At 41.2% G+C, this 27,837-nt stretch overlaps 1 protein-coding gene across 1 annotated transcript; it reads right to left on the minus strand.

The window, feature by feature from the left end:
* Nucleotides 1–168: 168 nt before the first annotated feature.
* KBTBD12 (kelch repeat and BTB domain containing 12) lies at nucleotides 169–26,129 on the minus strand (the record flags this gene model as incomplete). Its single annotated transcript, XM_079540168.1, has 5 exons — nucleotides 169–338; nucleotides 11,600–11,797; nucleotides 21,260–21,410; nucleotides 23,874–24,144; nucleotides 25,060–26,129. 5 exons carry the CDS (start codon nucleotides 26,127–26,129, stop codon nucleotides 169–171), a joined length of 1,860 nt encoding a protein of 619 aa, XP_079396294.1.
* Nucleotides 26,130–27,837: the final 1,708 nt, after the last annotated feature.

A 27,837-nucleotide genomic window follows, 5' to 3' on the forward strand; every position in this document is an offset into this window, starting at 1 on the left:
AAATTAAGCATCATCTGAGAAGCACATTTGGAAGGCAATTCTGTGCTTAAGCTTGTGGTACACCTAGCCAATGGAGAGAATGGAGCCACCGGCTCCATTAATATTCCCATTTGTCTCTCCATATTCTTCTCTTTCCGCAGAATCTGGAAGCAGAGAGCCACTGAACATTTATTGGTCCACTAAATCAGGAGGAGGAGGGATAAGATCCCGTGGATTCAGCCTAGCAACAAGGCACACATCATAGCTGTCATGCATGAGGACATTGATGGCCACCACATTCCACTGGTTCTCCCATGTATCTAATTCGAGGATCTCTTTGGTGATGACTTCGTGACGAGCTGAAATGCAGAAACAACAGCAATCAGAACTGCAGCCAAACAGGATCAAAGAGGTTTACAACAGTATTATTGCTGTTCTCTATAGGGTGGCAATGAAAAGGTTCTTTGTGGTACCAACAGCTACACTGTCTGAGGAGTATGCAAGTTTGTCATAGAATCAGTAAGGTTGGAAAAGACCTCTAAAATCACCTAGTCCAACTGTCCGTCTACCACCAATACTGCCCACTGAATTACGTCCCTAAGTACAATATCTCCCTGGACACCTCCAGGGACAGTGACTCCATCACCTCTGTAGGCAACCTGTGCCAGTGCATCACCATTCCACAGATTCTTCCTAATGTCCAACCTGAACCTCCTCTGGCACAACTTGAGGCCACACCTTCTTGTCCTATCAAAATCAGTGTCATTATATAGCAAACAAGTTGGTGTAGATGGAAACCTATACAGGTTATTCACTATTCATCCTCTGAACAGCAGATAGAAACTTAAGGTTCCCCACCTTGCTAGGAGCATGCAGGTGGCATTTAATTATGCAATCATGTGTCAAATGCTCACTTTAAGACGTAGTGCCTATTGTTAATGACATGCCTACATGCACTGCATCATCTTTTCTTTGCCAATAAAGCACGACATTAAGACAAGCAGCTTTTTACTAACAAAAGTAATGAAAGCATCACCACACAGCAGAGAACCATAGTTGTCAACCAGCAGTGCTGTATTAAACTTCTTGTGAAAAGGTAAAAACCTTTCTTTGCTTTAACTCTCCAGCAATGTTATTCAAATCCAAGCTATTTCCTAAAAATAAAAAGCATCTTTTGTTTTTGCCAACTTTTTCATCTAAAGATTGTTTTCTTGCAGAATGTAACCTCAGTCTAAACTTTTCTTACTTTGAGATGAGGACACGCACATGCTTTGCTCTTAGATTCCTTCTCTTTCTTATGAATTTCTGGGCAGATTTTCTAGGAGCCTGGTCTCAAAGATTGACAAGAAGAAATCACATAATAACAGAATTATCAGAGCTGGAAGGGATCCTCTAGAGATCATCTAGTCCAAAACCAAATACTTTACAGGTAATAGGGTAGGAATATGGTGTATATTCAACACCATTTTGAGTCTTGAAAGGCTTATGACAGAGTAAACTGTAAAGGGTCCACACCGAGATCCACATTCAGATCTTTTCTTTATTATTATTTTTTATACCACCTGAAAATCAACCCTTATCTAGTGGCTGCATCCCATCCTTTGGATACCACCCTTCTATGGTGTTACTGTGGTTTAAGTTCTGAGCAAAATTGGTGCTGATGTAACCATGGCGTAGCGCCGTGGGATTTAGACAACCCTAGGGTTCCTCCACAAGTAGTTCCAGGGTGCGGGGAGATCACATGAGGAAAAAAAGACTTATTCCACTGTTGGAATTGTTTTCCTTGCTGAACTATTTAGGTGCACGTCTGTGTTTCTGCACATGTGCAGGACCTGCAGCAACTGAGGATCTCTTGGCTTTTTGGAAATTTGTGTTGTGCATTTACCTAAGGCCACTCACCAACCACTCCCAATCTCTGATCCCTCTCTCACCTGAGAAAGGAGTACAGTACACATTTCTGCATTGCAGCCCATAAGTATTTTCCCCTCGATTGTGTCAGAACTGTGGCAATGTTTTTGTTGGCCTAAGCCCTCCAGGACACTCACAGATCTCTGGGAGATTGCTTGAGGATTAGGATGAGATCTCAGAATTTGGCCTCATCTGAGTAGTCCTTGTTCCATTCCTTTCTTCTCTTCACAGAAAGTGAACCAGTAGTCGCGATGGTTTGCTCATGGCACTTGGGTGGTTCATTAAGTACAGGAGAATAGGTAGGAAGGCAGCAACCTTCCACAGGACAAGGCAGCAAACCTCAAAAATACCTCACAGCACATGAAGAGAAAGCACAACCAAACCCCTAAGTGAATAGCACATGCCAGTACCAAAGAGTTCATGTGTGTCCATATGACCCTGTGACAGGGAGCAGGTTTTTCCTAAGATACAGCTATGAAGACAAACAGACCTGAGCTGTGACACAGGAGGCTCCAGTCCCTGGATTTATTATTAGATCATCTCCTTTATGCAATAAATTTGTACGCTTGGATTTTCTTTGGCATATATCATGACAAAAATGAGACAACCGGAGGAAAAGAAATCAAACAGTGGAAGTGCCTGAAACCTTCGGTGGGTGATTGTGACACTACAGAGAAAATCATAATTAAAACATCAAAGGCAAACTCAGCTGTCCTTCCTTGCAAGCCTTGCTGTGTTTTTCCTGACCCTGGCAACTCACAACCTTTAATGTCCCTTGTTTCCCTTTTTTGTGGGATAATGTAGCTGGTTTTGTTCCCCTCTGCAAATTCTGCTTTCCAGCATGTGGACGATTGGCTTGCTCTTAACCCTTGGGAGATAAAAAGGTTACGGTGCTGGAATAAAGGAAGCAATCACTTCTCCAGTCTTGTCTTGTTTCGTATGAAAGGAAGCAGCACCCTTTGGGCAAGAAAGTTCATGTGAGGAAAAGCACTGCTCACAATATCGTTATGCTTCAAAATATGACACACACCCTTTCTTTTTCAGATGAGAAATGGGCTAAAACACCTCAACTTTGACCCCTTCACTTCTCCCTCCCACACTCCCTTTGCATGGACTGAGGAAAGGTAATTTCTGTCACCAATTCCAGAAGTTGGTCACCTTTGATTCCAGACCGTAATGTTGGATTTGTATTTTAATCCCAATAAACTGCTTAAAATTTTCCCAGGTACAAAGAATCTCACATTCGGCCTCATCTGTTTATCTTATTTGTGTTTGTTTGCTTCTAAGGCAATAGCTTTGCAGCCAATTTTATTTAAAGTTGATAGACAGCTACAAAAAGAAATAGGCTGTATTACATGGATTATCCTCTTAAAAAGCCACCCCACAATTCCCTGTCACACGTAGCACCATTCTGCATCACTTACCAGGCAGGCGCCTTAACTAAGGAAGGGATTTCACTCCCTTCCAAGTGCTTTCAATCTTTTCTTCCTACGAAATGAGGCTGTATTTTTCTGCACATTATTGTTTAATCCAAGATGATGAAAATTGTTAAGAATCTTCTCTTACGGTTTGCTTTTCAGCATTAAACTCCTTTATATTAGAATCATTCAGGTAGTACAAACCTAAGCCTAATGCTTTCAAAAAAGTATAACAGCACTTATAGCAATATGGCTTTTTCCTATTTGGGAAAGGAAAAGGCTGTTTTCTCTCTACAAAGGATGTTTTTTATTTTGATATGGCCTGACTTCATTTTATGTTGTGTGCATTCTCATTTGAATAAGGATAGACTGTAAATCAGGATGAACCATACTCAGAAAGACCCACACTATGACTGCAGGCAATGTTATAAATATTTGATCTACCTTTTTTTCTTTTTTTCTTTTTTTCCCAACTTCCTTCAGTTCGGGGAGGAGGAACATCTTCTCTTCAGAGTATGCTACTAATACAGCTCTGGGTTGTTGGGTTTTTTTGTATCTTTCCTGTTAGAAACTGAATGTTTGATAGAATTGTTTCAGGATGGAGAAGTTATTAAAGAGATAGACATAGAAGAATTAAGCAACATGCTTAACAGGCAGAAAATCTATAGCTCGTAGAGGACTATCAACCACTCAGCTATTATTTTGATAAGCCAATACCAAGAAATTTACTCTATGGACTTTTGATGTACAGAACACTGAACTCAAATAAAATCATGCTGAATTTTAGTTCATTGGAATTAAACCTATAGCAAGTTTGCTGAAATGTGGTCAAGTTTTTAATTCCTCCTTACAAGAGCCTGCTGATATCAACCATTCTATGAGCATTCATTTTATGGAGAAAAATTAAGGAAATACTGAGAGCATGTTCCATAATGTAGGGTGCTTCTGCACTCATCAGTGCAGGGCATAGATAACCAAACTAGCTTTGGACAAGCACGCCTGCATCCTAACCATGGCATAGCCATTGCTGTATGGCCAACAGTACCTAAGGAAGTTTATTCAAAGGAGGACCAGGTACCTCGGGATGGAACCACAATGAGTAATAGGCGTGTATCATAGAATCACAGAACCTCTAGGGCTGGAAAAGATCACCGTAACCATCAACCCACCCCCACCATACCTACTGACCGCTGGCCCCTCAGTGCCACATCTCCATGGTTACTGAACACCTTCAGGGACAGTGCCTCCACCATTCCCTGGGCAGCCTGTGCCAGTGCATCACCACTCTTTTTTGAGAAGAAATTCTTCCTAACATCCAGCCTCAAGTAGTCTTGGTGTCACATCTGCCCTTGTCCATAAGATGCCCTGAAACATCCTCACCTAGACTGCTTTCCCAGCTCCTGCTGATGTCAGTCCTGGCACTTCTCAGGTTGTCTCAGAACCTTTTCCCGTCAGCACAGTACTCTAACATGCTTTATCTTCCCTATCCATAAATCTATTTATGAAAAAAGCCATCAGACTTCTAGTGGTTGAATTGTTAACTAGCTGCTCCGCTCTTTCCATGGAAAAAGCACTTGAACATCACAAGGTGCCCATCAGTCCCCAAAGCCACATACTCAGGGTGCTCTTCCAAAAGATTCCCAGGTCCTTGTCACCCAGCAGCCACTCCAGAGCTGCCCTGAAGCAGCTCGGCCTCCAGTGCTAGTTCCTAACTGGTTTTGCATGCCATTATCTGCACCAGAGAGCAGACGGTGATTTTAAACATGTGGGATTAGCCTCTCCTACTTATCTTCCTCGCCACTAATAGCTGCTTTCATAATTACATGATGTAGAGTTAGGTGACTTGGGAATTCACATTTGTGTCACACTGGGAAGAAAGTGCATTTAGATCATTATCTCCAGATGTACTGGTTCCTGATGTGCAGAAGAAAAAAGAGTAAGTTCATCAAGTCTGTGGCCTCCAATCCCATCTGAGCCTGCGAGCTGCCCCCAACTCCACCAGCCTCGCTCACACCCAGGGGGTCACACATCCATCATCCGCGCCTGTGGGCAGAAGCAGGCAGAGAATACACAGGAGAGGGAACTTGGCTCGGCTGTTTAACATGCTGGCCAGCCTTCAGGATGCCGAGTTCCAAGGCAGCGTTCTCCACCAGACACAGCAAAAGCTGAATTTACAGCTATGGCAGCTCACTGTTTTCCAAGCACCGGCATGGAGTAAGGTAAGCCACTCGCTCTCATAGACGAGGCTTCTATCCTCTCGCTCTGCTGTCTAATTCTTCAGGACCGTAACTGTGATCCACCCATTCCCTCACAAATCAATATCTATTAAAATAAATAAAGAATGGCCGACAGGAAGGAGCTTCTGATTCAGTTATTTCAACTGATTTTCTTGGGATTGATCCAGCTGCTTCAGCTTTTGAACTCTTTCCAGTTATCTATTGTTCGTGGGCCAGGCCTCCTCCAGCCCTATGGGCACAGATGCTGATGGGGGCAGGACGGTGGGTCACAGCAGAGCAGGATCAGTGCTCCTGGAGTCAATGCACCATTCATGGGAATAAAAGCTGGGAGATCAGAATAGGAATCACCGGCCTCTGACCATATTAAGATACTGTTTCTAAATGCTTTGTGATGGGCTAATACATTATTAATCGGTGATATAAAGCATGTTTAGACTGTATGCATGACAGGCAGTTATGAACACAATGGAAGATGTCATACATGGCTGTGAGCCATGTTTCTAAACAACCTATTGACCTCTTTAGCAATTAATTAAGATGCATTAAAATGTCAATTAATCATTTATTAACCCTTTATAAGTTATAAATGAATCTTTGCAGGGAGCATGACCGAATTACTAATACAGTCAGGCAGCAGGCTGAATTTAGATCTGAAACAAGCAGGTGCTGCTCACCAGCGATTCCCTGACCTGCACTGGCCTTATTTACCACAGTAAGATTCTAGCTAATGAGCACAGGGCTGGAAGGAGCACCCCGGAGAGGTGTCAGAGCAGCCCTTCAGAGAACGGACAGAATTCAAGTGGCATTTTTCAGAGTGGACCCATAGACAAGCAGCAGTGGTGTGTCAGATTTCTGTGCTGAGTGAAACGCAGGGACCTCGAATCCATTTCATGGGTGGGGATGCATATGTAAATGGTAACAACTGTGGGCAGGAGAACTTTAATTATTCATCACTGCCTGGTAAATTCTAACCGAGGGAAGCAAGCAGTGCTGCAGATCTGCAGCCCAGGGTTTGCCCTTCTGCTTTATTTAGCTGGGAACATGCGAAGGTGCTGGAAAACAGCTTTCCTTCCAATCCTTCATCCCCCAAACTTCACAAGTCTAGTATTTACTGTGCCAGACTTCTTAATGTCTAGATTTAATTTGATTCCAGTAATGTACCATAACCACTATAATAAAAAAAAAAACAGGCATTACAACGATTCTCCATCTAAATCACATAATGGATGAGGCTGAGGGGAACAGCCTTTACGGGAGATTAGTCAAAATAAATAACTATTAAGCTAGTCCACTGTCAGGAGAGGGTGGCATGGAGATGCAAACTCATTAGCTCAGCTGGAATACAGTAATTATGACCCGGCTCTGCGCTGCCGCAAGCAGTGCTGCTGCTATTCCAGCACATGGATTGCAATTTATGTAAATAGGGAAGAAGAGGCCAGAAAGCACACCTGGGGTAAGCATACTTTTTTTTTTTTTGGTAGAATCAGAGTTACACAGCTCGCAGACTGTTACCATATCACCTATCTAACAGCTGCAGACAAAATTGAGATTCTTGTGCTCCAAGTCCAAAGGCATCTCTTCCCCTTTTCCTCCCGCCACCAGTAATACCCCTGGAGTGAAAAAATGAATTACTGTTTGATAGCAGTGATAAGTAAATAGCAGATCTGAGCTGAGCTGCTCTGGCCCCACACAGAATTTTAACATATAGAGTAGGGAAGCAGCAAACGTTATCTTCTCTATGAACAGCGCTGAAGAAAGATGGCAGAACAGCCAGTTCAGAGAAAGGCAGTTCCACATCAAATGCAATAGCTGATAAAATCACAAGGCGTTTTAAGTGGCATGAGCCACTACCAGCAGACCTGTAAAGCATCTTATTTGAATTGAGGTGGCTGTCCCTTCGCTTTGCACACCAGCTGATGCCACATGGGAATACAGTAATTACAATGAAGTTTAAATATGATAGAATTTAGTTCAAATCTGAGGCAGACAGTTGGACTAACACCTATAGACTAAAGCTATGATCAAGAAAACAGAGCCCCGCTGATTTTTCCCCCTGCCCCAGCCCCCAGAGACATGCTGTGAGATCTCTTTGAGGCTACAGCACGACATCGAGTATGTGCCTCCATGAGCTGATAGCAGTCACAGCAAACACACACTTGCCTTCATTCTTTTCACTGGAAAAAAAAAAAAAAATTGTAATATTTAGAAGCAAAGGGAAAGAGAATACAATGTGGCAGGCATTTATTTGTGTGTAGTGCTTGCTGCGTACCTGCAGAGCTGCTCACCCCTCCTCCAACAAGGAGCACTAATGAGTCTGCTTCTGCCATGCCCAGCTTCACATTAATAGCTGCCAACCTGTGCAGGTGTCAGGTTTTAGAGCTATGTAAAGGCAAAGGAAATAAGATGCATGAACAAGAACACTATGCTCAGTCTGCGAAGGCTGCTTTAAAATCCATAGCTACAGCAGTAAATGCAGCAACATATTTTAGCAATTAGTGGCAAGCTGGCTGGCTGCTGCACACTGGGTCCTTCTGAATATTCATACTGCGACTGTCATTTTCACTCTGCAGAACTACAAACCAGTGGATAAACCCAATGATTTTAAACATTTCTGAATCTCTTGCTGAGTGCTACAACATTGCTAACAAAAGGCAGGCAAACACACTCATGCCACTCAGTTACATGAGCTGGAGCTGAGCACCAGAGATGTGCAGAGTGTTGGTTCTTATTTGTCATAGTGGTTTTAGTAGAAAACGATCTAATTTATATAAACAATGGGCTAATGGACAATGTATGGCAAGCCATGCTAAAGCAGGAAACTGGAATTTGAATTCAAAACAAGCAGAAGTTGGATGCTAGGAAAACTTATTATCCAAAAGAGTTGTCAGGCATAGGGACGGACTACCCAGGGAGTGTGGGGTCACCATCCCTGGGGTGATCAAGAACCATGGAAATGTGGCACTGAGGGACGTGGTCAATGAGCAATATTGGTGGTAGGTGGACAGTTGAACTGGATGATCTTAGAGGTCTTTTTCAACCTTAATCGATTCTAGGTGTTTCCAACATAGGTCTCAGAGTGGTTTGTTCTATCTAACCATAGACACCAGGGTCCCAACAGATTTGCCTTAGGTAAGCCAACTCTGAGTTGCTCATATGCTGATAGAAACATGAAGCATTAAGAGACAAGAGGTTCTCAGGGTTCTGAATTGCCTTCTTGTCTTTCAGAGCAGACTTAAAGCAGCAAGGAGATGAACGTCCCTCTGGAAGTATCTGTGCTTCTCCATAGGCTGCATGGAGCCTGGGGTCACTAAGGTCTTCATGTAGGCACCCCAGCTAAGTCTAAATTTCTGCTTTCTCTTCCTGTGCTCCTGGGGATGCTGTTAGTGCTACTCCACTTCTCCTCCAAGCAAAGATTTGGTAGGCAATACAAGTGGGATGCAATTTCTGCCATCACAAAGCTTCAAGGAGTGTCATACAGGGCAATCTCAAAAGGGCAACATCTTGTCTTTCCATCCAAAATTAAGATCCTTTGGGCACTTGGCAGCTATTTCTCAGTGTTGTGTTTGAGTATAGCATCTCTGGCCTCTAATTAACCATTCAGGTCTATGGTCATACAGGAAGGCACGCAGAGCATGGTGCCCACACAAGTAAAATTAAGATGAATAACATCCTTATTAGAGCAGCTTTTACATTGTTGGATTAAGAGCGAGGTTAAATGAACGCAAAGGGAAATTGAGGGAGTTGGAGACAGATATCCAGTATATAGAGAGTCCCTATACACAGCTGCTTATATACGCTGGCAAAGACTTTCCAGCACAGCAATATCTTGGGCTTGTTTGCTTTTTTTTGAGAAGCACTTGTACTCAAGTGTTCAGAGCAGCCTTTTAGAGTTCAGCAGGCAGCAAACAGAGCCTACAGCTGTGCCTCCAGCTTGTTCCAAAAACTCCACTTGGTTGAAACTAAATTACAATGTTTGGTAAAATTGGAGTATCCTCTCTTGGTTGCATCCCTCACAAAAACTGAAGTTGCATGCCAAAAAACCCAAAAGACTAAAACCAAACAAGCACATTCTAAAATAACCCTATCTGCTACCAAAGCAGCAGCACATGCTGTTCTGGGAATATCCTGAATCTGTTGAGCAGCTGTAATTGTGAAAAAGTCAAGCCACTCTCCAAGTTCCCACATGACAGTAATAACCCTCTGTTCCTCACTCCAGCCTTCATCCCTAAAGAACAATACACCTTCCAGCATGCAGAGAGACAGGGACAGGGAAAGAAGCCAGCTAGATAACCTAGCACATGAACTCCAGACATCTATTCCTTGATGGTAGTAACTAGAAGCTATTGTTATGAAGATTTAAACAACCCTTTTCCTTTAATAAATTGAGGGTCACATTAAGAAGCCTATCTTTAAGGCACAGCTTCCTCTCAACTCCTCAGGCATTTGGATATACCAGATTTACAGCTGACAGTAAGAATCTTATTTTGGCTCCCTTTTAAAAGACATCACAACGTCTAACACACAATCACTCTTTCTGCACTGGCACACAAAATGCACGCATAGCGGGGTCAGGTTGCACAGGTAACAGCGAAATTGACATTTTCTAACTCCAACTTACTGCTTTCTAATCTAAACAGTACTTTTAGGGCAGCGGAGCTCAATGCACAATCATAATATAGACTGCAATAACACAGCCAGGAGTCAGGACCCATAGAGCAGGCATTGTATGTACATACAGAAGATAGCCAGCTTGAAACCCACATGGGAACTTCCCACCTCTCCCAGTACTACCATTCTTAACATGAGGCTCAGAGACAGAACATGGTGGTACTGTAAAGAGCACTTTTATGGCTCTGAAGCTATCGTATTCAGAAAACTTCATACTAAGCTGTTAGTCATCTTGAATGAAATTGCTTCATTTTCCAGTGAAAATGATCAGCCTTTTGAGATGTAAACCCACTGACTGAATAGGCTTTTTCCTTACACTGCTGAGGAAAAAGACAGATATGATGACACTGTGTTTGCTATGGAAATGCAAACATTCTGATGCTATGATGCATCATAACCATAATAGTTCTGAGGTTGCAGAATTTCCATCAGAGTTGGCATAAATGCAGGCCTGTTAGCGAGCTGCCTGCTGTACAACTGTTTTCAGGAAGCAGCCTCTTCAAGCAGCAGCAAACAAAGGGGAGGTGAGCTGTGAACTAAGACGTGGCAATCACTTTAAAGCAGAGCAACCACAGAGTTTGTAATGCAACTAAAAACCAACACAGCCGTAGTCAGTATCATGTGGAGGATACATCTCCCAGGGACACCATGTGAACATTCCTGGGCAGCAGTGAGCCTGACATGACATGTATTAGTAGTGCATAATGCATTTCTGCATTATCTGCATTTTCTGCCATCACCCAGAAAGGAAATAGGGGTAGCAGCTGCTCCATAGTAGGAGAATAAGTGTGCATGTGTTGAGAGGCTCTCTGCATTTATAATTAGAATATAATGCTTAACAATACTGGGGATTTAGGCAGTAGGAAAATGAAGGGAGAAAGGTGGTCGTGACGCTGGGATTAGAAATCACCAGATCAGGGATTTTAGTACCTCAGCTCCCAACCTGGGTTACTGATTAAATGCACAAGGTTTTCCAGCATTGAAAATGAAAAGCATGTCAGTAAATAGAGCCAGCTACCACAGATCAATAACGCCTTAGTCTCCAACAGATACGCTCAAGTTCTTTCACGTCCATAACATACACTGAGATTCTGATCTTAATGGCTCTGAATGTAAATCCAGAAGAATTCTGCTGAGTTCACAGTTTTGAAAAGATTCAGTGCTGATCAGAAACATCCCTAATTTTTCCTGCTTTGATAAGGAAAAAGCATGAGAGGATGAACAGAACACAATGCATATTGACATTAGGAGTCAGCAGTCCAAAGGACTCATTCAGCTCTGTGGCTCCAGGGCATGCCAGTGCCACCGACAGGGTTATTCAGCCAAGTCAGCTCGCGTACAGGGAAAGTTATTTCAACTGGGCAAAGAATCTCAGACTCATTTGAGTACCTGCTCCGTGAAATCCTCCGCAGAGGTACAGCTTGCCTTCCACGCAGCCTGCACAGGTAGAGTTTGTTCGCAAGGAGAGGAGCGGGGAAGGCATAGGAGGTCCGTCCCTCCAGAAGTCTCCATCAGGGTTATAAATCTCCACTGCATCAAGACATTTCCGTGTCTGCCCCCTGTCACGGCCAAGGCACCCAATTCCTCCTAGGGAAAAAGGACACGTAGGTCACATGTAGCAGCCCCAGGTTCTGCAGGAAAATACATTGCTGGTTGCATCTTTTTTTTTTGTTTTGTTTCCACGTCTTCATGTGCCTCCTGTTCCTTTTCATTTTGCAGCTTGGAAAGATCATTAGAAAGTGAACTCAAAGCAGGACACAACCCATTACTTACAGAAATCCGGCACGATCCTTTCTGAGGGCTTGTAACAAAGGAAGGACAAGAAACATGTCTTCAAAACACAAAGGTATTTTATCTTGTTTTCTTCATTTGTGGTATAAATTGTCATGATTATGTTTCGTGTGCTGGAGTTTGTCATTAAGTTGCAGTGGATCCAAAATTATTTCCCAGTTACTGTTAGTGCGCATGAATCTCACTTGCTAACCAACAGCTATTTGGGTTTGTCTTTCTAAATGAAAGAAAGGTTATACCCATTTCTTAGGCAAAAGAGACAAAACCATCCTATATGCAGGAGTAGCAACTGAGTTATTTGTGACAAGCTCCACTGCTGGAGGGTTAATTAGGATGCCTGAATTCCACGTGTGGGACTGAAACAGATCCCATTTTTACAAACTGTGCACTGCACTAAGCTTGTCTATCAGAGAGATGAGCCCTAGTTCTAGCCCCCTAGCCCCCCAGTCCCCATTTACCTCTTCATATAGACTGTACTATTTCTTCCAATCTTGGCAGCACTCTCTGAAGATATTTGCAAGAGAACACGTAACTGTTGATCACAATACTCCAAATTGGCCACCACCATTTTTCCTGATCTGTATTTTAGATTCAAGTAAGGACAAGATAAACATCCTTACTTGAATAAACAACCCATGAGAGCAACAAACTGAGAACCAAATTCAGCATCCATTAACCTCAGCTGGAAGTTCTCCTCCAGCTGAACTTGCAGTATTCAATTTTTTGTCCAGATTCAATTTTTGAATTTCTCAAGCACTTATATGTACATACCATGGTTACCTCAACAGCCAATGTCAGTGCTTCCACTTGGTAGGTAATTACTTTTTTCAACTATCAGCAAAAAGTTAACTACTAAAGCTTGGTGAGTTGAAAGCCCCAACATTCAGGAAAACATTTCTAACCCTGTTGGAAGTTTCCTGTCCAATGCTTAGCTTAGAATTCAATAAAGAAACTAGCAAAAAATTAACTTGGATTGGATGGGACATGATGCCATTCTCCTAAATTTATCAAGAAAAGCTTCAAGGAGTACTCAGACAACTTCTGCTTTAGATAAAGCTATTTAATTGATAGCTCACCACTCTTTGATTCTGTAGTATCCTTAAAATCAGAGTATAGGGCAACTTGATACCAGGGCAAGAACAGTCTATGGAGTGCAGCAAAAAGACAGTTAAGGTAGTTTTCATTAAGAGCAAATAATATTAAAGCTCCCAATAGACTGATTCAATCTGCTCAGGAGACAGCTTTGCAGTACCAAAGAGACTGCTGCAGGTTACCAAGCTCTTTTCAAATTGCTCAAGTGGTATTTGAGTTCTGCACTGAAGAACAGGCATGTATCCATGAGGAAGAGTCTTCATCTGAGGAATGAAAGAGGGTGCTGTGCAGAGGAATGGATGATACCCGCTCAGGCAATGCACGTGGCATATCAGACTCAAATAACTGAATAGCTTTTTGATTGCCTAAATATTTCACGTAGGCCAGTGCTTAAAATGCCCCCAGAACATTTTCTATAAGCCTAGTTGCTATTTGCTATTTTCTTAGTGTATTTTTACTGTCATTGCCAAGTTCAGTAACCGTGGGGCATGGCAGCTTCAGAAATAAGAAATAATGAGGTACAGCGCAGTCGGTGCCTTTTGCAAAAAAATCACCACCATTACTAGTTAATGAAGACACACAGCTGCCAGCCCAGGGGATCAGCTCCAAGCATTTCCCCTGTACAATTATTAGAGAAGTAATCTTCAGTTGTCTATTGGAGATCTTTTCAAAAGTTTAAGAGCTACCACATTCTCAAACATTTACAAAACCTTCATTGGATAATTTAGGCAATTTAAATTCGACCTCATTTAATCCTGTCGCAATCAGACAGTCCTGAAGGTACAAGATATCTCCAACTTATTTTCACTTTCAACAGCCATTCCAGTTAAATCCAATTTCATGTTCAATTTACAACAAAGACAAAGCTAAGTTCTCAGCAAAGAGAAAATGAGAAAGAAAATCAGAGGGAAGACTAATTTTCAAGCTTTAAACAACAAGAAATCAAACTCACAGAAAATTTCAATCTCCTCTTTTAAAACAATGCTAACACTGAAATATTGCTAACAAAGGAATGCAAGGATATTAGATTCTACCAGGACTGCCTTGCCTTGTTCCCACATATGGTAGTTCAGAAATGCTCCTGCAAGACAATACTTTTTCCTCTACAGAGACCAACTTCTCAGGCCTCTTCCCAAAAGGCTGAATACACAAATCAGCCAGAAAATTTCTCAAAGCGAAATCAAATCACATCTGCAACCAAGTAGAGGCATCTCACATTAAACAGACCATCCATCACCTACAATGTGTACAGCACGCAAGACTCGAAATTGGCAGAAAAATAAACTTGCTGTGTCAGGCAATTCATGCTGCTTTGTGCTTAGCCACTCACAGAACCCAGAACTCATCCTGTCCCATTGCCTTCTTTGCAGAGATTTATTAAACCATTAGGAGTACAAGCAGAGACATATGGAATTGCAGTTAAGATCAAGAAGGTTGTCTGTTTTGTGTTCTCTGAGTGCCAAAGCTGACCGAATGAGTTGATGCTTTGTTCCTATAGAGGCCTCTATGCAGAACAGAGGTGCCTCTAGGAGGTCAAGGGAGAGCTGTAGAAGGGCAGAGGGCTGTAGATTGTTTGGGAGAGACTATGCCAAGCAGAGGTGTTCAAGACACTTGTCGATGTGGCACTGAGGGACGTGGTTTAGAGGGCAATATTGGTGGCAGGTAGATGGTTGAACTTTATGATCCCAGAGGTCCTCTTCAACCTTAATGATCCAGTGATTCTAAGTGCCCTACTAGCAGCACATGGTAAAGAAAGGGTCAATACTGTGTATTTGCAATTGTATTATTGTACTTTAAACCACACAGAGCTATAAATAGGGTCATTACAATTTGCATGCCATGGTCACAACCTCCTGGGAGCCCCAGCAGGTGTGCTGAAGGGCAGCAATTGCTATTTCCATGGCTAAGGACTGCATTAGATGCTGGGGAGGGTGGCTCAGTAACCCACAGTCATCCCTCTTGTCACAGAGCAGGGGAATTCAATACCACCTGGCTTAGTTCCCTATGTAAAGCCCAGTTATGTGTCCTTTGAGTAGGGAGAGGTGGTTTTCTCACCAGGAGTTTCAAACACTTCTGTCATTTTCACATTCATCACACAAGAGGATTTAATCCTAGAACTCAGCCATTCCCCTACCCACCCGTTACAAATACACCCTTTCAACACATTAGGCTTTTTACGTTATTGGCTTTCCCTTGGAGATATTTCAGATGCCACTGAAGGACTAAAAAAAGCCAATGATGTCACCTTTGTGTTCCCAAACCCATTAATGCTTGAGTGCTTTCCATATCATGCTTGGATGATTTTGCAACCACACATACTTTCAAGGGCACTCTGTAAGAAGTGGTTCTAATAGACTTTAAATTTAACATGAAGCTCCGTTAATAAAATAAATAATATGGAATTATATATGAACTTTATAAAGAAATCAGGACAGAAAAGACAAGCCTTTGATGGCAAGAAGGCAAAGCAGAGGTAGGTGATGCGATTAGCACATCCTCAGCATTTCAATGAAGTACCATCCTGTGCCTTGCTGTATCCACACACTGTAGCTGGCTGAAGGCAGATAATTTTGCTTTGCTTAATGCCAGCTGCCTCCTTCTTGCCCCAGTCTCATTAGAGAAGGCTGAATACAATTTGCATCACATCACTTCTAATAACAGAACACCCTCTCAGTGCATAAGGGAGAACACCTATAAGAGCTGTGAGGTGGTAGTCACTAGCAAAAATAAGTTCAGCAGATGCGAAGGAAATCAGTACTTCATATATGAATATATGTGCATAGAATTGTTTGAGTTGGAAGGAGCCCTTGAAGGCCATCTACTCCAATACCCCTGCAATGAACAAGGACACCAACAGCTCCATCGGTGCTAAGAGCCCATCCAGCCTGATCTTGGGTGTCCCCAAGGTCAGGGCACCCACCACTTCTCTAGGCAGCTTTTGCCAGTGCCTCACTGCCTTTAAGGTTTGGGTGCTAGGAACCCAGCATTAAAGTTAACTTGGTTCCCCCACTTACAGACAGCTTAAATTAAGCATGACCCACATCCCTCAGCTACAGCAGCACGTCAGAAAAACATTCAGAGCTACTCCCAGAGGGAAGCTTGTCCCAGGCAACACAGTGAGCTCACCGTTGGGGCATAGCTGCACAAGTAGGCAACTGCAAAAGGTCCACCAACAGCCCAGAAGTCATCAGGCAAAAAAGAAGGGGATGAAAATTTAATGACTTCCCAGCCCTGTGCTTAAATAGTGCCCTTGGACCTACTGGCAGAGGCTGTGGGTGGAGGCCCCAGGTGAGGCTGGTCTGGGTGATTGAGATCAGGGCACTGTTACTGGGATCCTTTGCCATATAATTAAATACTCAGATCATAATACAGAGCAATGTTTTTTCTTACTGTCATTTCTGTGACTTGGTTGGAAAAAAAAAAAAGAGTAATTCTCCAACATGCAAGTGAAATCCAAACTCATGCTCTCCTTTGCCTCCCGTAAAATAATTCACTATTAAATTGATCTCTGGAAGCACAATGGGCTTAATAGCGTAAATCTCTTATGTAACATTTCCCTTCATTACTCTTTAACAGCACTCAAGCTGAGAGTCTCAGCGCTTCCATTGCTTGCTCACGCTCTCAAGAAGCAAGGCTGCGTAAGTGGATTCCTGCAGAAATGAGGGAGCTATAAAGCCGTTCCTGGCAGGCACTTCCAGAGATGAGAAGTGCTGTCATTCTTTACTAACACAGAGCAAAGCAGATGATGTAACGCAGTTTGTAAAAGGCACAAGGGCAGAAGATTGATTAGAAGCATAGCTGAAAAAAAAATCACCAGCCAATTGTCTTCCTCAGCACGGTGAACATTTCAGTTCCAGCTCCTTCTTTTGTCCCATGGTGCCTCGTTCTTGTTTCCTTTAATTATTTTTAAGTGAGTGGAGAGCATTTCTGATCTCTTATATCAAATCAAATTTTGCCTTTTTCATCCCTTCCTGCACACAGGCACCACAGAACTGTGGCACAGGTACAGCACAGCAGAATCAGGCCCGTAATCTGCTACTTGTCAGAAGTCCAAAGCATATCTAAAAATAGGCACATTTATTTTAGAAGAAGGTATTATTCAGATTCATGGCTAATACTCAAACCTGAAAGCTAAAATGTTTCCTTCCATTCCCTCCTACACAAGCTTTCCTTTCCAAGGAGACCCCAAAACGCATATTCAAATAAGTATTTTATGACCGAGACTTTCAGTTCTTAACTGAACCTCATTTAATTGCTTAAAACTTTTAAGAGAAGCTTTTGGCAAGAACTTGGGAAAAAAACACCAAGCAAGTTTTAAAGAGGTGGGATGCCAGGCTAAAGAGGATAAACAAAAATTCTTTGATTCCTAAATCTTCACTAATAGGATTTCCCATTTAAGTCCTTCTATATGTTCTTATTTTTAAAGCAGGAATTACACAACATGAAAGCAACACATGGTTAAGGCTGTCGTGGTGGTTCAATATTTTTATCAGTGACCCGTATTTCAGAGACAGCAGTTATGCAGAATGAGTTTCATTATAAGCTAATGAATATAGCATTGAAATGGCTCATTTGGATAAATCTTCCTAATTTATCCACATTTGGATAAATCTTCCTAATTTATCCATTGGCTGCAATGAGTTTTCAGAGTCTTAGCTGCAAAGGATATTTTTTTTTAAGCAACAGATTAAGATGCATGACCTTAAATAGAGCCCTCCCCTCTGGTTTTCTTCCAAAAGTATCTCAATTGCCTCTGTCATTAAGAACACAATACTGCTCTTTCTTGGGCTTTCCAATGAATATAGTTATGTTCCTGGGAAAATATGGAGAGAAAGAGCTAAGACAGTCAAATGGGATGAAAAGGAGAAAGGATTTTAAGCCTTAGGAAATGCCGTTCATTTTCTTTTAAGGTTTGTGTGTGCTGTATAAATAGCATAGGATTCTCTAGGAATATTACACAACAATTATACTGCAGGACTGCTGATTAAGACACATGGTGGAAGTTCCTGCACAGTGCCATTATTCAGACAAAAAAAACTCTAATCAATTTCTCATTTCCCTCCCATAAGTGTGACTCTAGAATAATTCCATTAAATCATTAGGGTTTTACACGCTGGCGCTGGCAATTAGGCTGGGAAGGGTTTTTGGACAGTGACTGTGTACTTTACATTCTGTGCCAACAGGACTTTTCAAAACATAATACTTCAGTGGATAAGCATCAGATGCTGATCTGGTTAGAACAAAATGAGCCTAAATAACACAACACCACTGAAATCAAAAGACTGCTTACTACAGGCGTACACCTACAAGGATCACAGCAAAAAGTGCACTCACATCAAGGCTGTCACTTTTCCTCGTTCAAAACTAGCGTTCCATCTATGTGTTTTGCTTCACATTTATGATAGAACTTGGATTCATACATCAGAGATATTAGAGAGGATTAATCCTTTGTGAGGTGATTTTTCATTTATGCTTAATCCTGAATGTGCTGAGACCTGTACAAACTTTATGGGAAGACAGAGATCCTACCTGAAAGAACTGACAGACATGCATCATTTAACAATATCTTCCCAGAGATGCTTGAAAGAAGTCACAGAACCTTAGAATCGTTAAGGTTGGAAAAGACCACCAAGATCACCAAGTCCAACCCCAGCCCACCCCCACCATGCCTGCAACCACGTCCCCCAGTGCCGCATCTCCACAGTTCTTGAACACCCCCAGGGATGGTGACTCCACCACTCCTTGTGCAGCCTGTGCCAATACCACTCCTTCTGAGAAGAAATTTTTCCTAATATCCAACCTGAACCTCCCTTGGTGCAACCTGAGGCCATTACCCCTTTATCCTAACTCATGTCTACCTGCAGGATGACTTTATGTACCAAGCCAAAAGCTGTGCATTACAAGTCTTACATGAGAAGTGGGTGACGCTTGTGGGAATGCAAGTGTTGCTACGGAGCATGCTTCTCAGCTGTCCCTTCAATGAATGTCCCACACATTGGGGTTATGTGGGAGCCTGTTAAATGTTCAGGTTCTATGCACACACTTCACCATGAGAAATCCCCATTTTGAATGAGAAGCTGTAGAAAAGGCAAGGGTAGAAACTCTACAAAAGTCTTGCTGATCTGTAGAATAAAACCTTAACTACTATGTCTGAGCACAGATGTCTCTGAACTCACTACATGAAGACAACCCTCAGGCTGTGACCCTCTTCAGAACATATCTCTTTGAACAAATTGCCCTTGACAGCATCTCTTTAGACTCTTATGATGCGTAACACTATTAAGACACAGTGATGTCTGAGGGATCCACAGCTCTGACCAGACTGCAATGGTCTTATCATCCTCATGGCAATTGGTATTCTTTGGTCTGTCAGTGCCAAGCTCAGTCCTTCCATCCCCATCCTCTCCTGAATGGCAGAGAAGTGTGCCACATGAGCCAGATTTAGAATGCTTTCACTGTATGCCTTTTTGTGCTACACATACCCAGTTCGGTATACCATCGCAATAGTTTCCAAAGGAAAGCTATACCTACTTCTCAACACAACAGTCTCAGAATTTACAAGCTAGCAAGCCTTTGTCAACATGAATGAACCTTGAACTGAATCTTTTCTGTGCCAGGTTTTTGCCGTGCAAGTTTACAGCTGGGGCAGAGACTGCGTGCAATAGCAGCAGAGTAAGATTTCAGTATCAGTGACTGCACTGCTGTTTCCAGACAGAATTCTATGGGAAGATGTTTCATCATTTTTAGAGGCCTTGGAAAATTTTTCAGACTACTCCACAATTTTCAGACTATGACAGCTAGCATTTACCATCCATGTTGTCGTCTTAACTTCGGGAGAAAAATGTTACTTCCACCAAAAGAGAAAATGTGGATTCAAATCTACATATCCAAGGGGAAAATTTGATGAGAAAACATTTTTGGCTCCGTGTCAGGTTTATTTTTCAATTAAAAAATGAGCTGCAAAATTATTTGATTTCCTAAGGAAACAAGGCATATGCAATTACCCACAGTAGGGGTGTTCTTTGTTTGTCTTCCTCTCACAGCTTTTGACTCCATTGGTCAGTTTTAGCCAAATTTTACAGATTTGTTAACATTAGAGCCCTCACAAGTTTTGTGAAAATAAGCATGGAAGGACATCAACAACCAACAGCTCACCTATGGAGTAATTGCACAAATTTCTCTCTCCGTTCTTCAGGCACTTTCTAGCAATGCATCTATCTATAATTCTTCTCCTACTTGCTTATTTAACTTTGTATTTCCTATTGTCTTTCCAAAATGCCCCTTCAGCTTTTTTTCCCATATAATTGCCAGTGCCCAAAGTGTCTTTCTTCTCTGGCTGCACTTTCCTGCCTTTAACCATCATTATCTCTCCATAAAATCCCTTCTTGAATTGCTTTTCAGAGCTGTCTAGTAGCGTTTAAAAGCAGGCGATGTTCGTTCTACTGACTTGGGCAGAGGGGCCATAAAGAATTGCTTTAGGGAAGAATCATGTTATTGATGAACTGCAGAACTGGGGACATGCCAAGAATTATTCTGGGACAAAAGATTTGGGGATAGGAGATTGCTGAACTCTTCCACAAAAACTTAAAACTTTTGGTCAAACTTCTGTTTTGAAATGAAAAAACTGAAAAGTTTGATTTAAAAAATAACAGAGAGATTCAGGCTTTCCAAAAATGCACTGCATTGAGTTGGGTGGAAGAGGTGGAAGAGAATGATTCATTGAATTTTATCAGAATCTACAAACCATTTTGGTTTTGTTTGGGACCTCCAAATTCTCTTTTTTCCTTGTGCCATTTCTTCTTGGCATGGGGCATGTCAGCTTCCCACTGTTCACCTGTGAAATGATGCTGTCAGGGCTTCCCTACTTATAAAATTTATTATTATATATAGTTCCCATCAGCACTCCAAAGAAAAGTAGTTTGAAAACAAAGTACCTTTCTTATGTTAATTCAGAACACTAAGCATTATTCACTTATTTTAATCCTCAAGCACTAAGGAAGGAAGAAATTATGTAGGGAAGTAATAGATCCCAAAAAATACCACCCATTTAATCCAACATACTTTGTCCTACAAAGCAAAGGGTGAGATATTTTTCTTCACAGAAGCAAATTGCTGGAAAAAAGACAAAGTCATGGTGCTATCTGTTAAAAATCTCTTTCCTCTTACCCAAGACATAAATCTCACTGTTGACCACGGCTGTGCTGAAGCGGTACTTGGAGTACTTCATTGGTGCACACTCTGCCCATTTGTCTCGGCCCGGGTCGTACTGAAACATTCTGTTACTTAATCGATCCGGCTCATCGTCAGGCAGATCCATCTGTATGAAATATGACAGCCATATAATAATACAACATTTGGAGCCCTCTGCACATGCCTGCGTGCAATTAATCACAGCAGGCAGAGGAGCAGATAAATAACATAAACACATCAATTACAGCTGCGAAGCGATGCGCGTGCAGGACGGTTTAACAGCAGCCCTGACTTGTGGCTGGCAGTACGCTGTGGAAGGCAAATGAATAGCTGAGAATTTCTATTCTGTAGCAATAAAGCTAAGGAGCTGAGTAATAACAATACATTCACGGGCCCAACTCTGGCCCCTTCTTTTACAAGGCTCCTATGAAGTACTACTAATAATAGAGGGAAAAGGTTGCTGTATCTTTTCTCCTGCTAATGGTTGAATTTCCACTTTCACTGTTATTCAGGCCATACGCAGTATGCTTTGGCTGCATGCAGTAGGCTTTGTGGTGAGAATTCTGAAACTTTCCAGGATTAAAGTTTTCATGTAGAGAGGAGAGGACTACTTTGCTTACTTGTAAAGCTGGTTTAAGTGCCCTTGCTTTGCTTGTTCTTTTTCACTCCAAAAATACATTTCTAGCACTGATGGAAATGGTTTAGTGGGAAGCAGTTAGTGGGCAATATTGGTGGTAAGTGGACAATTGGACTAGATGATTTTAGATGTCTTTCCAACCTTAATGATACTGTGATTCTATGATATAACGTACAAGATAGTAGAAGTCAAACTAACAGGCAATATATAACCTCTTTATTACTCCATTAGAGTGCCCAGGGACACATTTTTCTCCATGATAGGTGTGAAATACTGATTTATTCACTGAGAAAGAAGTAAACTGTATTTTCAATACAGAGTGAGCATATACTTAAGAGCAGACACCATCTGACATGCTCTAAATTCACATCCTACGTCACTTCTGCAGTGACACACATGACAATTTGCTGTTACAAAGCTGTAGTATTGAGACAATTAGCATTAGTCCACTCAGCTCCAGACTGCTTTGTATGAACTCACGCTCACATGCTGTTAGTGCATACATGCTGATTGTCAGGTATGAATTTTAAGCATTCCCCAGGTGATTTTTTAAAGCTAACATTGGGTTAGTGTTTGTAGTTTGTGCACCTAAACCATTTTCTCCCCTTTCAATCTGTTCTGGAGATCTGTTAAGACAAACAAAGCTGGATCTCACTTCCACATTTGTATCTGTTATATCTTCCAGTTCAAATATTCTTTCTTTCTTTTTTAGCGGACAGATTGTTTCTACATTAAACCTGTTCTCATAATTTACTTCTTTAAACAGCAAGGTGTCCTTGCTCTGTTGTTTTAGTATGAGAAAGGCTTGCTGATCTTTCCGTTGTCTCCTTTGGGGACTTCAGCACTGTAAATATCCAAAGAGCTGGAAATCCTGTTTGCTGAATACATCTCATCTAAGCACTTCAAACAGTAATGTATTTCAAGTGATCACAAACCAATGAGATGTGACAACAGTCTGAAAATATTATAGTTGGCAGTAACAATTACAGGTGCTCTACACCACTGTCAAATACACGGTTTTTATTTTTTCTTAAATGCCCAAAACTAAGCTGCACTGAGCAGTAAATAAGAATTAATTAAACTCTTAAAAAGCATCTTTCACACTGGGAATGACTGGAGAGAGCCTTGGAGCTGCGAGATGTGGTTTAGTGCTAGTGGTAGCAATGGTAATGAGAAGACGGTTGTACTAGATGATCTTATAGGTCGTTTCCAACCTTGTGATTCTATGATTCTGCCTCGTAGCATAATTCTGTGTATTACCTGTTCTACTGAAAATGGCATCTGTGGCCCTATTGAAAACTGTTAAAGCATCATATGGCCAAGCAATGCAATTGAAACAAAAAATGAGTGGATTACAGGAATCTCTTTTCCAGAGAAACTTTTCATTTAAAATACGATAAAAAACAAATAAATTAAGGAGCTCTGTATTGTTTAAAGAACATTACTTACTGATACACAGCAAAATTAAACGGACAGTGTATAGGAAGAGGAAAGACTGCAGTTAATCAATTTTTCAGTCTGTAATGACAACAAAATGCCAAATAGGCATTTGATACGACAAGAGGAAATGGCTTCAAATTAAAAGAGTGGAGATTTAGACAGGATCTAAGGAAGTGTTAGTTTTGTTTTTGTTTTTTTTTTGTTGTTGTTGTTCAGAGTGGGATGGAGAGGGGAGGTGTTATTTGTTTGCTTCTTGTTGTTGTTGTTTTTAAACAATCTTTTTGAAATCTTGCTCACTGAACATGTCTTCATGAATGAACTGCCCTTCTTGAAGCTGGTATTTTCAGTGAGGATGTCTTAATATGAATATTATTCCTTTTTACCCTGTTTGGTTTTTCTAGAAAAGATGTCAAACAATGTGAGCAATTTATTTTCCCATGCAAGCAGCACCATAAAATTGCACAACGTAAAAAGCAAACATTTTCCTGAAACATGATTGGCACTTTTCTCAACCTGTGGTGTCCAGCCACCCAGCACGTAGAGCTTGTTCTTCATTGTCACCACTGCATGGCAGGCTAATGGCACTGGCAGAGGTGCTGTGGTTCTCCAGGTACCTTGCTCCATGGAGTACTTCTCCATGCAGTTTGTGACCACATATTGATTTTTGATTTTCATTTGCCCTCCGATCACATAGAGATCATTATGGACAGTGCCCAGTGCATAGAGTTCACGGAACTGAGCGGTGCACAGGCTGTGCCAAAACTGATTTCCTCGCTGGTGGTATCTGTAGGGAAATTCAAAGCTGTAAATGCTGTGGTTCAGTGTGGTCTCATATGATTGTTTATAAATGTTATCCCCTTCATCTTCAATGATTATTCAGTGATGCGATGACAAGAGGAGCTTTCTCCTTCATAGACAGTTTATACAATTGGCCTCATTGTTTGCAAGATCAAGCATTTTTAGAATTAGGTATCCCGATTTTAAGCATTCTTTCAAAGATATTTGACTCTTTTTTTCGGCATGTGCTGTTCAGTAACTGTTCCCCACTGAAGTTAGTGGGAAGAGCAGAAGTTCAGCACAGCTGAAAATAGAGCTACTTTATCTGACTTGTGGGGATTTACTTCTTTAAATTCAGGTACCTGTGTTTGAAAAGTTATTTTTAATTCTCTCTTTAATCCAGAAAAGCTATGGCTGTCTTTAAAAGGGGCTCATCTGAAAAAGACTTGAGTAAAATAGAAGATTTAAATTATCAGTCTATCTTTTCATCTCTGAGCATCAACATGGATTTCTCAGATAAGACTGTTACCTCTCCCCTTCTGGATTCCTTAGGTCATTCACTTGACACATTTACCCCCACTACAGACCTCAAAAAGAGAACCTTAGTAATATGTGGAGCTTTGTACTGGGAGAATATAGAATCCACATACAACAAAGCAGGTTCTAATCAAGCTTATTTATACAAAGATTCCACTGTGTAAACCCTCCTTCTTTCAGGAGAAAAAGCACAAGGGTTTGGTTTTAGATACATGATTCCTTGTACTGTGAAGATCAATTGTGACAAACTGATTACAGTAGTCGAAATCTCTGGGATAACTCTCAGGTAAAGAACGCTTTGTGTAATGGTCTTTTCTTGATCTCAGAAACATTTTTTGGACTTAAAATTTGTAAATAATCAGGGAATTTCTGACAGGGTACACACCTATAAATTTCAATGTTCCTGTTTTTTTGTCTAGACATTTTGGCGGCGCTTGCCTCTCCTGCCACAATAATATCATTATTCTCAGTGACAACACCACTGCAAACACTTCCTAAACCCTCTCCATACTTTGGAGAGGAAATGAAGTAAGTCTTTTGTGTTGCAGGAGCGTAGCAGAAACTGGCATCTGCATAGCTCCCATGTCTTGACCTAATGCCAAGCGAATTGTTGCCGATGCAGAGTAAGAGATCAGTAGTCTCCATGCCATATCGCAAGCTGAGAGAAGGGTGGGTGGCTAGTTTGATGCTTTTCAATGCTTCCTCAAACATATCATTGCATTCTGAATTGCACAGAATCACTGTGTTCCTTTTGCGGGCTTCCATGAGAAAGGAAGGGCTGACCAGTACCAGTCTCACTTCCTTCAAGAGCTTGATAAGATGTTCTGCACGCGACTTTCTGCTGTGATTCACCCATCTAATGACAAGGTCCAGAATGCTTTCCTCCCTGGAAACATTCAGATCATCTGATTTTATAAGAGTCAACAGCTGCTGGACTTCTATCTCCAATATTTCTTCCTGTAAGCTCACCTCAGCAAAGTGCTGATATAAGTACCTCTTCGCTTGATCACATAAATCTTCTGCTCCAATATGGTTTGCAAAGTAGTAGATGCCCACACAATTGGAAGCATCCATGTGGTCCATCATGTACTTTTGACACAAGCTGAAAACATCTTCCATCTGCATGAAATACGAAGCCAGAGCAACAGTCTGCACGTTCTGGTTAGTGAGGTGCAAATCCGCACTGTACATGTAATTGAGGATTACAGACACGCTCTCTGCTGACATGTCATACAGTACCACTTCTCTTTGAGTGCATTCAACCAAGCCACAGGTAAACATGGCTTTGAAGTAAGAACTGAAGGCAGCTAGTACCACCTTATGGCAGGGAAATTTCTGACCTTCGGCAACTAGCACAACATCAACTATCTCTGATGATTCTTTCATTCTTTTTAGTTGTTCCAGTAAGGTCAAGCTATGGCGTTGCTTTCTTTTCTCCTCAGTCCTATGATCCATGATTAATCACCAAACTTTCTCTTTTTAGATCTCCTTGGAATTCAAGGTCTTCATCCAGAATGTTTCTAGAGATAGAAGGGTAATATGGTTCAATAAGAAGAAATCACTAGGCAAATTAATACTGCTGTTCATTTCTAAAGATAAATCATTCTGTAGAGGGTGCCATAAACTAGTAATATATGAATAGTCTGTAAAATTATGCTAAGAACTCATGATGAAGATCTCCAGACTTTAAAAAATAATAATAATAAGCACTCCAAATGATCATTAATATTCCATTTAATATTCAATACCTCCCCAAGAGTTTTGTGATTAATCAAAGAAAATTTCCCTTCAAAATGATCTTTTCCAGCCACCTTTTCCTTCTTCCTCTTTTTCTCTTTTATTAAAATCAAGTGAAAGATTTCCACTGACTTTAATAAACTCAAGGTCGGGGTGTAACTTACTGGGATATTCAAGTTTTGTCTTTCACATGCACCCAAAGGAAATTAGTCAATGCTTCAGTGCTGAAACACCCTGTATTCTCAACTTCTCCCTTAGGTTGGGCAGTGGGATGGAGCAGTGCCTTTTCAGGTGAACAGATCCATTCAGACTAGGAGTTTTGTCCAGAGAGACAGACTTCAAGACTTTCACAAGACTAAAAAAAAAAGAAAAAGAACATCAGACTTGCTTCTTTCATTACTTTTTACAGTGATCTACACCCCTGCAAAGCAGTGGGAAATAAAGCCACTGGTGCAACCCAGTTCCCTGGCAATCTGTAGAAGGATTTGGGGCCCTTCAGTGAACCTCATGAGTTTTCAGATTACCCAGAATGTGAGGTGCAGTGGAAAAGCTGTCAATAGGAGAATAAAGCCTACCCATCACTTAAGGGATATCAGTCCCTCACAGTTTTTGCCTCTAATGTGGTAATGAGACAGTGGCAGAAATGCGTTAAGGAATCATGTCATGAATCACTGATGCCCAGACAAGTCCTAAAGCTATAGTATAACCATGTTTGAAACACATTTGTAGCATGGCATGAATTGCTTAATGAGACTACTCAAATGAGTAACATTCCTCACTAGCTTAAAATTTGCAGCATCAGGATCTGGTACGACAGATTGAGCTTGCTTTCTCTAATCTGGAAAGCATAAAATAGTCTGTTTCATTAAAGAAGTCTGAATCAACATAGAAAATGATTATATGAAATTCTTTGACATGTGATTTTTCTACAGAATTAGACCAAAAGAATTTAAATATTACAGTTATTTCCAAAGAGGAAGAGGATAACTGCAGCTATACTGTACATTTCAGTCCTACTCTTTCAGCTGTCCAGTTGTTTTTGGAAGTGGTCATCATTCTATTTTAGCAAATTAAATAGATTCCTCACTTAGAGTGCTAAATTAAAAGCCTCACATTTCCTTAATTTTTATCAATTCTTTCCATATTCTAAATTTGGAACTAGAAGCAACACATCTGAGACATGAGTCTGGGTTATCAGATTTTTAAAAATGGATTTGGAAGACAAAACACTAATTTCACAATATGAACATGGGCCAGGCTCTGAGCTCTTACAGTAATATCTAAAATCAATAAAAGATAATAAATTTTGCACAAAAAATAATGTTGAATGTAGATTTATTTTTTTTTCCTGCTACACTAAAATGAAATTCAAGAAACCTTAGGTCTTAGCTCTTCATCTACCTATGGAGCAGTCTTTACATTCAAC

Source organism: Tetrao urogallus, assembly GCF_951394365.1.
Source record: "Tetrao urogallus genome assembly, chromosome: 10".
NCBI lineage: Eukaryota > Metazoa > Chordata > Aves > Galliformes > Phasianidae > Tetrao > Tetrao urogallus.